Consider the following 10544-nt stretch of genomic DNA (forward strand, 5'->3'; position numbering starts at 1 on the left):
TATTCGCAACACGATCCATCTGCCCTGAAGATGGAGGCGATACGTTCCTCCGAAACGTCGATAAAAACCACGAATACACGGCGTCATATCCCAGAAGACGACTTTCTTCATAGTCATCGCCGTGAAAACCTCAAAACTTACAAATATATGATAGTCTGACACTCACCTTTTTACGTGAAAAAGAAATATTACACAATCCAACACTGACTTCCAAACTGATAGTTCACCACTGAAAACGATTCCTTGAATACTTCACACTTTCTTGAAAGTTCTTGAAGCACTGATCTGCAAGCACTGACGAATATTTCCCCTTCAGTTCTCAGAACAAAGCTGGGCTATATTTGGCTGACCAGGTCACGAACACTCATATATAAACGTAAATATTATCGAAGCCAGTACCGTGATAAACGATTTCTATGTTCAGAGCTAAGGAATGAACCTCTGACATGACCCTGCGTGGGTTTGTTTTGGTTTCAAACCCAACATAAAACCGTCAGCACTGACAAAGAGTGCACATGCCATGTGTCATAAATCAGTGACATTAGGCCAACTCGGGTTGCTGCCACTGTCATTCATTTGTGACATTAGGACGGTAAAGGTTAATAAAGGACATGCTCATCCAGGTTATATTTGGTTAGTTTAAACAGCTAGGAGTGCACAAAAATTTTCATGTTCCCCAATTACAAACAAAAGCAAGCAATATTCAGCTTAGGTTAGCAGATTTTGACTGCAGGCTTCAAGCTCGAATAATTAAATCTAGAAGTAGCGTCAGTCCTGGAAATGCTCCCCATAAAAGTTATGACATCTGCTAATGTCGAGGTTTGCAATTTCAAAAGGAACACCAACCATGTACCTTGTTCTTCTAGTTTTCTGCTGAAGCTCTCTGACTTGTAATAAAATGCAAAAATTGAATTAAGTCTCACTGAAGTCAGTCCGACTAACTCAAACTAATTTGAAGATTGGTACACTAATTAGAGTTATTTAAAAAATCCAATTAATATAATTTGCATTAAGTTAAAGATACCAAAAGTAGGCACCAAAATTTATTTGTTACATACAGCCGAGATAGAGCAGTTGGTATAGCAACTGGTTATGGGCTGGATGGTTGAGGGGTCAGAGTTTGAATCTTGGTAGTGGTACAGTTTTTCTCTCTACATTCAGACTGGTTCTGGGGCCCACCCAGCCTCCTGTTAAATGGGCACTGTGAGCTCCTTCCCCAGGGGTAAAATGGCCAGGGCATGAAGCTGACCACACAGCTCCACCTAGTACCTAAGTTAAGAATTCTTGGACCTATATATCCACTCCTCCATGCATCTTCATGGCACGTTGTATGTTTATTTGTTGCCATGGTCACACATTTAAATGTTATAGCCTAGCAATGGCTGCCTTTATTTGTTCCAATATTCCAGCTTTCAGCCGTCATATCACAGTATCTTAGTGAACATTTTACTAACCAGTTGACTGTCTTGTGGACCATCCTTTAGCACTAGCACATAGATATAAGGCCGTATGCAATTTTGAGCTTGGAACTAGGTGGGAGCGAGAGATCAGTTTTGCTTCAGTCATGTTTAACCCTGGGAAAGAGCCCTCCTTGTGTAAGGGAAAGGAGATTGGGTGGGCCCATCAGTCATTCCTGGTGTGGCACTGAAGAGAGAACTTTGATACATAATATATCCCTGGCAGTTATCGGAGATTGGCACTACTTATGTAGCCATTAATTTTCATTATGGAATTATCACATCTCTCATTTATGTGCTTAGTAAACTAGGATTCTTATAATGCCCATTCACTTTCTGCATCATAAAATAGAATTATCACCTGTGGCTTATATTGTTTTACAGGTATGGAACCTGTGGAGTTTCATTCTGTTGTTCGTGTGGGCTCAGGCTACTCAATGTATGAGTTGTCAGAATTACTTCAAAAACTTTCACCTCACTGGCAGCGTGTTTTGCCAGGACAGTGTCCACCTTGTCTTGCATGGACCAAGGAAAAGCCAGATGTATGGATTGCTCCACAAAATTCTTACATACTGGAGGTAAATTTCATTTGACCTTCTGGTTGTGTTATGTGAGGTTTTATTTTATGTGACATGTAGAAATACTTTGTCAAAAGTGTCTGAGATGATTTGGTTTTGGATAATTGAGGTTTCTGTACATCGGCCTACTGGATGCATACATAAATATAGTATGTATTTATTTATTTTCAATTATAATACACTAAACTCCTGGTTATCTGCTATCCAGGTGTTTATATCCAACCAACATAAATACTGAGGAAAATTTACCAATTTTTAAGGTTATTCAAAAACAAATATGCAATTTGCATATGTTCATTGCCAATGCAGTAGTTCTTCCAACTGCTACTAGTAGCACTACTGTGCCTCATGCTGGTGCCATTTCAGTATACGCTACTTGAATTTGTGATCGTTTTACAGAAAATGTTTCTGAAATCTTTCACGCTTAAATCAGCTGTGTTGCCTAGGGCAACTCTCAGGCCAAAACTAAAGTGAAAATATGTTGTTTTGATTATGTTTTGGATTTGTATAAGAGATTTTCTCGTGCAACATTAGATTCATGTAGCGAGCAAACCCCATTCCCCCATACATGCTGTATAATATAGAGTTAACTGTGTTAGCCTGTGGAAAGTGTGTTCCAGACCCACCACTTCACAAAAAATCTGGTAGCGCCGGGAATCGAACCCAGGACCTCTGGATCTANTATTGAAAATATGTTGTTTTGATTATGTTTTGGATTTGTATAAGAGATTTTCTCGTGCAACATTAGATTCATGTAGCGAGCAAACCCCATTCCCCCATACATGCTGTATAATATAGAGTTAACTGTGTTAGCCTGTGGAAAGTGTGTTCCAGACCCACCACTTCACAAAAAATCTGGTAGCGCCGGGAATCGAACCCAGGACCTCTGGATCTATAGCCAGGAATTCTGACAACTAGACCACAGAAGCTGTCTAATATTTGGTATAATATTTTGAAAGCTTGATGAGAATAAAAATGAAGTACTCATAGAAAATCTCAACATGCAGAGTGCCTTTAATCACTCATTTGCATGGTACCAGGAAACTGAATGGGGTATATTCTGACTGAATGGATATGCAGTATTGTCTTTAAGTCATTACAAATGGTTCAGTTTACTAAGATCAGTTCAGTGTGGTATGTAGCTTATGCCAGTAGTTGTGATGATCTAATTTTGATCTTTTACAGGTGAAAGCAACAGAGATTGTACCAAGCAAATCATTCAAAGTTAACTTTACACTTCGATTTCCTCGAGTGGAGACTATTCGCTATGACAAAAAGTGGTCTGATTGCATGACTCTTACAGAGTTTGACAGCTTAAGGAAGGTAATGAAGAAATAGATAAGATTTTTCATGTAGATGGCAGTTATGGCAGGCACTGCCTTATTGTCTGCTGTAGTTCAGAATTTGGTAAAATACGTATCTGCCTTCAACCTCAGAATTTTTCTTTTGTCCTTGTACTTAGTGTAATCTCACTCTGTGCTGATTTATGATAGAGCCTCCAGAGTAAAAAGTAAAAAAGTAAAGCTATCCCTGTAACAGGCCGTGAAGGCCCATAGGGTTGTGAGACTTTGAGGGTCCCACATTATCTAGACAGTCGGATCAAAGATGGCGGTAAGGTTGTCAGCCTTACACGCCGGCCGTGCTTTACTCCCCAGGAAAATTATTTAATTAATTCCTGGCACTAATGTCTCTCAGAGGCTGAGTGAACCCCAGGGCCATAGTGCGGCGGGAAGGATTAGGTCAATTGAAAAATGTCCAATGACCTCATTAGGACTTGAACCCGTGACCTTCTGGCTTGTAGCATAACCCCTCAACCAACTACACTACCGCGTGCCCCCAGAGAGCCTCAAGAGTACTAATTTTAGTCTAATTGTTGTTACTGTATGAGATTTGACATTCTTATTGCAGTGACAACAAGGAACACTCTCCTGGGGTGTTACGCCATGTAATCTGGCAGATATCAATGAACATTTTGGAAGAGCGTACTGCCTCCATCTGGGGGGGTTAAAGAGTAAGCCAGCAAGCAGCAAGTAGTATGTTCTTCTGTGAGACTACACAGCATCACATCCCAGAAGATAATATTCTGTTATTACTGTAATTTGAACTTAAATAAAAACTAGATAGTAGTTATTTATATAATGTGAGACACAGAGAGACTTGTGTAATCAAAACAGAGAAGCCAAAATGGACCTCTTTGTGATCACTGTACTTACCCTTCTCAGTTATTAGGCTTGTTTCGCTGTAATAATTTGGCAAAACAGCATCATTCCAAAATTTCTGATTGTTGGATTCCTTCCTCCCCATACCCTAGATGAGGCATCCTTAATTTCAGATTGAAACTTTGGAATGAACAGTATGACCTGTACACGTGTAAGTACTGTAATTTAATTGTCACTGTCATATCATCACCCACCCTCCCTCTAATGAGGCAGTAGTCTGAGACAACCATATGAAATAGGCCCAAAAGTGTGCACAAACTTGACTAGCTTGTCTTGGACTGTTATTGATATTGTAACATGTTTCGTTACTGAAGACGCCGTTTGGATTGTTAATTGGTTTATTTAACAATCTACAAGTATCGGCTACAATTAATGATAACAATGTTGCGGGTTTCCACACTTTACAAACCCTACAACCAAAGTCTTCACGTACTAATAACGCGGGAGCTATACAAATCTCCCTGTATTACACACTCCAAATATAACTGTACTACAGCACTCACTAAGTCGAAAGCACACAATAAGTCTTCCGCTCACTGACTTCTTAGTTATCGCACACTGTCACATAAAATCTTGTAACCACGCATTCGGGTCTTCTTATCGCGACTGCTGCTATATGTCAACTCGACTCGCAGTCTGCTACCTTGAGAACTGTTGATCACACACTCGCTCGTAGGCTTGCTCGGAACTAAACTCGGCGACTGCTACATTACAACTGGCTTCGCAGGCAGCGCAGCTCTCTTATATAGGGGCTGTGTGGGCCTGTTACGTCACCATGTTTGTGTATAGCCTAGCAACCCTGTTACCTCGCGCCGTCTTACATCACCGCGGAGGGGGGGGGGAGGAGTGGTGTCCTGCGTAGCGCGACAAGTAGTAACGAGAGCGCTACGTTACCGCCACATGCTGCTGGGGACGTAGGGGTCCTCCGTTGCACAACATGTCACAATATCATTAATACTCTTCCTCCAGTTCTCTAAGCATAAGTACGTGCTGATTTTGATGCTTACAGGAAGCATCTGGAAAGCTGTACTCTAGACACGTGGATGCCAGTAATGAATTGCCCGAATCACCAAGAAAGAAGCAGCGGCATTTGACTCGAGTACCTATTAAATTGGGTGAACAGTTTCGTGGTATTGATATATCTGGAATCGATGTGGTAACAGACTTGTTAGAAGGGAAGGAGTTTTGTGTGCTAACAGATTGGAAAGAACATACAAAGCAAGATATAGAAACCAAAATTGTTCAGAATGGAGGCACAGTTGTACAAAACACAGGTATTCTCATGACTTATTGAAGTCTTTTGATTGGAAAAGTAATGTTCTTTGCTAGAGGTAACTGATAAATGAATCTTTGTTCAGGGCACAATACATTTTGTGCTGTGGCTGGAAATACCACACTCCGCGTGCACAACATTGCTAAGAGTGGACGGTATAGTGTTGTCCATGTAGACTGGCTGCTGCGTTCCATAGCTGCTGGTGAACTGTTGCCCTGGACACCTGCTGATTTGTTATATGCAACATCAACTGTAAGCGAGCAGCTATCAGCAAAGTATGATATGTTTGGGGACAGCTACACACAACCGCTGAATAAAGATACATTGAAATATGTGTTTGAACAAGTTGAGAAAATGGTAATTGATGTTCTGATTTCACTGTAACATGTAGATTAGTTCATGCAGGTTAGAACCACTGTTCTCAAATTTTTCTTTTTGCAAAGTATATGCGACTTCTAGAAATACTGATGAAAGCGTAATCCAAATTGTACAAACCTCATATAGCACTGACATTAGACACAACAGATCATGAGGAATACACAGAATAAAATAAGCAGGAAGTTGTAATTGAAGAATGTTTCTTAAAGGAATGTGGAATTAATCAGAATAATTTGTATGTTTTTGTTGCTTGTTGCCTGTTGGCCCTTTTGTTTCTTTGTTTATCAGCATCTTTTCCCTCCACTCCCAAACTGAACTTCAGTCCCAGCTCTGTTACAACTTGGACTGCTTATAAAGTACAAATACAGTAAAAAATAATGTTGTTTTATCATATCCCTTGAATTTCCCAGTATCTTCCTGTACAATAAAATTATAATACAATAAAATTATAATGCTGCTGATTGTGATTATGAGTATGCTCACACTGGTTGCAGATAGTAAAATTCTGCTCGTAGATGCATCTACATCACTCTATTTTCAGTTGTCATTTTCATGAGAAGTTCTTGTTTAGAAGAGCTTCTTGAATCCTGTATTTTATATGCTTTCACTATTAGAGTTATATATGAGTTGTGAGTACACAAAGTGGAGCCCTCGGTAACAACATAGAAATTACCGTCAATAGTTTTCTGTAAGAAAAATAGTGATTGTATACTGTGTTTTCTGTAAATGTGCTCAGAGACATATTGTCATATTTACAGTTAATAATTCTAGTATTACGAATACCACTGTTTCAGGTTCTGAAAATTACAGAATTTTCTGAGTTTTAAAATTTAAGGTCTCTGTTTGTTGTGATTAACCGTTCAGCGTGGTTTGACGTGTATGTTTCGTCGGGTATTTAAATCGTCTGCGGGGGTTCGACGTCTATGTTTCGTCCAGCTGCACACCTATATTGTAACGCCCATAATAATTGATGGTTTTGCTGTAGTTTGTTAGATATTTCGCTGGCCTGTTGTCAGGAGAACCGTATATAATGAGGCATTTGTTTAGCTGTGCTAAGCCATCATTACATATGCCTGTCTTGCAGCAAAATCGTGTTGCTTCTGGTAGTGGTTTCCTCATTCAAACTGTTATGAATGGCGTGTTTTCTTTCCTGTGAAGTTATAAACAGCAGAGACGTGATATGTGCTGTGTTTATAATATCATATTGCCCTGAGCTGGCCACACTAACACAGGCAATTAGAATTCTTAGAAGAGGGATGTCCAAAAATTTATTCTTGCAAAATCGATTGATTTCGCACAGTACATAGCAGCCAATTCTTAGAATAACGTCACGAATTAAGGCAGAACACTGTGGTCACCCCATGTGACGATAAGGGTGTATGTGGGGGGGGAAATAACTCATTCCTTCATGTATTATCGCTCCAGTTGACTCCATTTTATCGTACTGACCTTGGTGGTCGTTTCGAGGGATGACCATAAATATTTTTTTTTAGCCAGCAAAGCTCTGCTTTCGTGCACTACATACCAGCCAGTTCGTAGAATAACTTCATGAATTCTGTGGTCACCCCTACGACATCTTAGAATATGAAACGCAGAAGCACCAACCCCTTGTTATGATAACATAAAGGTTGAATTTACTGCAGCTAATCTGGCAAGCAGTCCGACTCACGGAGAGACATTTCCTCTTGTATTCCCCCCACGGGGAAGAAGGCAAGGCCGCACAGAAGATGTGTGGTTAAAAAAAAAAGGGCCAAAGAAAAGATACACAATATTGGTGTGGTGAATGCTTCAAGGCGTCACCTGCTTCCATAGCCAAGATACCGGGCGCTCATATTATAAGGCAAGGTTATAAAACCATCTTTTAAGATCATTTTAGTGAAAGTTTCATGCTTCAAGGCCTACCCTACACTGCTCGAATTCTAAACCAACTGCTTCCATTGCCGAGATACCGGGCGCTCATATTATAAGGTAAGGTTATAAAACCACCTTTTAAGATAATTTTATTGAAAGTTTCATGTTCCTATCTCATATAATTTAAGAACAATGATGAATAAATCATTTTCGAGCAAAATTTAAATGGACGGCTGAATATATTACCGCCGGAGAGACACGGCAGCGGAATTTAAATGACCGCGCGAAAGGGTTAAGTGAATTTCACTGGATGAACACAGGAAGTCTAATTTTATAAATCTTTTTGTTGTTGTTATAAATCTGATTTATATTGTAGTGTAGAATGAAGATAATAAATGACAATTTGTTACCTATATGTTCTACATTGTAATTTCTGGTAATTCTGATTCCTCCAACAGGACAGTGTTGTCGACCTCACTGAAGAAATGTTAGCAGATCTTGAAATAGAACTGTTTCCTGGGCCCAGTCCTTATGGCTTGTTCCGTTTGTGTCGGGCGTATGTGGACAAATATTACCGGGTAGGTTCAGTAAATGTATGGGAAATACTGTTTTCATCAAAACTCTTTTGACAGACTTCATAACTTTACTTTCGGCTAACTGAGCACTGTTACAGAAAACAATAAAATGAAAATACTTATATATGTATATAAGACTTGTAGTGGGTTTAAAAGTTTAAGTTCTAGAATGGCAATTTTGTCACCTGAAAATTATAACTGAGAATAAGAGAAGAAAGAGTGCGTCCCAAATTTAGGGCCCACAGAAACAAATGAAACAAACAAAATATTTTCATTGCCTGAATGAATTTTTGTAAGCTTTTGAGTCCCTTCTTTTCCTAATTTTTTAATATGGATGTGTTAACACAATGAACAATACTCTTTTCCTTTCAGTTAAATGATCCATTGTCAGGTGAAAGTAATAAATTGGATATTGTTGAAGTTTATTTCAGTTTCTATGGAGGCCAGACATTTTTACAAATAGATGAGCTGACCACTCATGTGATTGTGCATTCTGAGTGAGTATAATAGTAACTATTAACTTGTTTTTTTAACTACAGTTACATTGAAAATATATTTCTAAAAGAAAATGTCATGTATTTCAAAAGGTAAAGCCATCCCTGTAACAGGCTGTGAAGACCTATAGGGTTGTGAGACATCAAGCTTCAGCATTTTGTCTAGACATTCGGCTCACAGATGGTGGTAAGGTTGTCAGCCTTACGTGCCGGCTGCCCTTTACCCCCCAAGAAAAATTCCTGGTACTCATTTCTGTTAGAGGCTGAGTTGGCCCCGGGGCCTTAATGTGGCTGGAAGGATTAGGTAAATTGAAGAAATCCACCTCATCAGAACTTGATCCCGCGACCTTCCAGCTTTTAGCATAATGCCTCAGCCAACTATTCTACCATGTGCCCAGTCACATATTAAAATTTTGAGAAATATATACTAAACCTTATGCATTATCATTGCATTCTTTTGATGTTAATTTCTGACAAAAAGCAAGCACAGTAAAATTCCTATTCATTGTTTATCTGGTCTAGAATCAGCAAAAATGGATTAAACTATTAGTGGAGGAATTTAACCCAGAGATTCATTACTTTGGGTTATTCAGTGCCTCTTCTAGAAGAATCTTCCTACACCTGCAAAGACAGATACATTTATGCTAAGAGAGTGTAAAATTTTTTACTTATGTAGCAGTTATACTTCCTCTGTCTATAAGTATTTGGGTTCTGGATACCAGAGCTCTGTTCACCTGTTACTTCATGCCAACACTACTGCTCATAGCATAGCACTCACTTCCACTTGACTGCTCTGCACTGCAATGAACTTCACACTGCATTGAATAAAAAACTAATTGACTCATTAACTAATTCACCAGCATATCACCTGTTCCTTTTACAAGTATGTTACCCACAGGGAAAGTTCTAGAATGTTCACTTGTGACTCTGGTCTTCCTCATTAGCCAATTACTTCCCAAACATTCCAGGCAGTATAAAAGGTGCACAGGCCAGGTGACATGCTCCCACAATGATACTAAACTTTGCAGCATAACAATATGCATTAAATGGTGCTGCTGATTAGAGGAAATGTTTTCAGCAAAGGTTATCTGTAGAAACAAACCACATAAAAATTCCTAACCTCTCTTATTCCTAAATTTCTTTCAGTCACAACTTGACCAACTGCAATAGTGGTTGAAGTATTTGGACCCTCAAGTACAGAGTAAACACTGACAGCCATTTTTTTAAATTTCAGTAACAGGTATTTTGTTGATACCATCATATACTCTGTTTTCTCTGTGTACACTTTATTATGTTACTTTTTATTAGTATGCTGTTACACATTGATACTTTGATGCTAATGCAACAGATGGGTTGAACGTTCAAAACAACTCCAGTGTGACTGAAGCTTAGGTACTTCCCACTGCCACCTGGTGGTCTGTCTGCAATTGCTAACAACACTTTGTGTTTGACTTCATTCTCAAAAGTCTTTGAAAATAGACTACTTGAACACTTAAATTCTAACAACATATTAGTCAAAGAGCAATTTGGATTTAGGAAAGACCTAACAACAGAAAAAGCAACCTATGAACTAACTAACGATATTTTAAGTGCTCTCAATGACAGATTAATTGTGGGAGGGATTTTCTGTGATCTAGCAAAAGCTTTCGATTGTGTTAATCATGATATCTTACTATCAAAATTAAATTTCTATGGAATAACTGGCAAAGCTAATGAATG

The 10544-nt window shown here is 39.0% G+C and overlaps 1 protein-coding gene across 5 annotated transcripts in view; it reads left to right on the top strand.

Annotated features, from left to right (window-relative positions):
- The window catches only part of LOC111872023 (DNA ligase 4), a 59286-nt gene that overhangs the window by 33634 nt on the left and 15108 nt on the right, over positions 1-10544 (top strand). For all 5 annotated transcript variants that reach the window (XR_004513853.1, XR_004513852.1, XR_004513854.1 and 2 more), the window contains 6 exons: positions 1842-2035; positions 3221-3358; positions 5264-5528; positions 5613-5884; positions 8215-8334; positions 8704-8828. Coding sequence is in view for 1 of the 5 variants with exons in the window: in XM_023865503.2 (XP_023721271.1) it covers positions 1842-2035; positions 3221-3358; positions 5264-5528; positions 5613-5884; positions 8215-8334; positions 8704-8828 (1114 nt within the window). In the remaining 4 variants the exon portion in view is untranslated. The remainder of the gene's footprint in view (positions 1-1841; positions 2036-3220; positions 3359-5263; positions 5529-5612; positions 5885-8214; positions 8335-8703; positions 8829-10544) is intronic.

Source organism: Cryptotermes secundus, unplaced genomic scaffold (assembly GCF_002891405.2).
Source record: "Cryptotermes secundus unplaced genomic scaffold, Csec_1.0 scaffold87, whole genome shotgun sequence".
Classification (NCBI taxonomy): Eukaryota; Metazoa; Arthropoda; class Insecta; order Blattodea; family Kalotermitidae; genus Cryptotermes; species Cryptotermes secundus.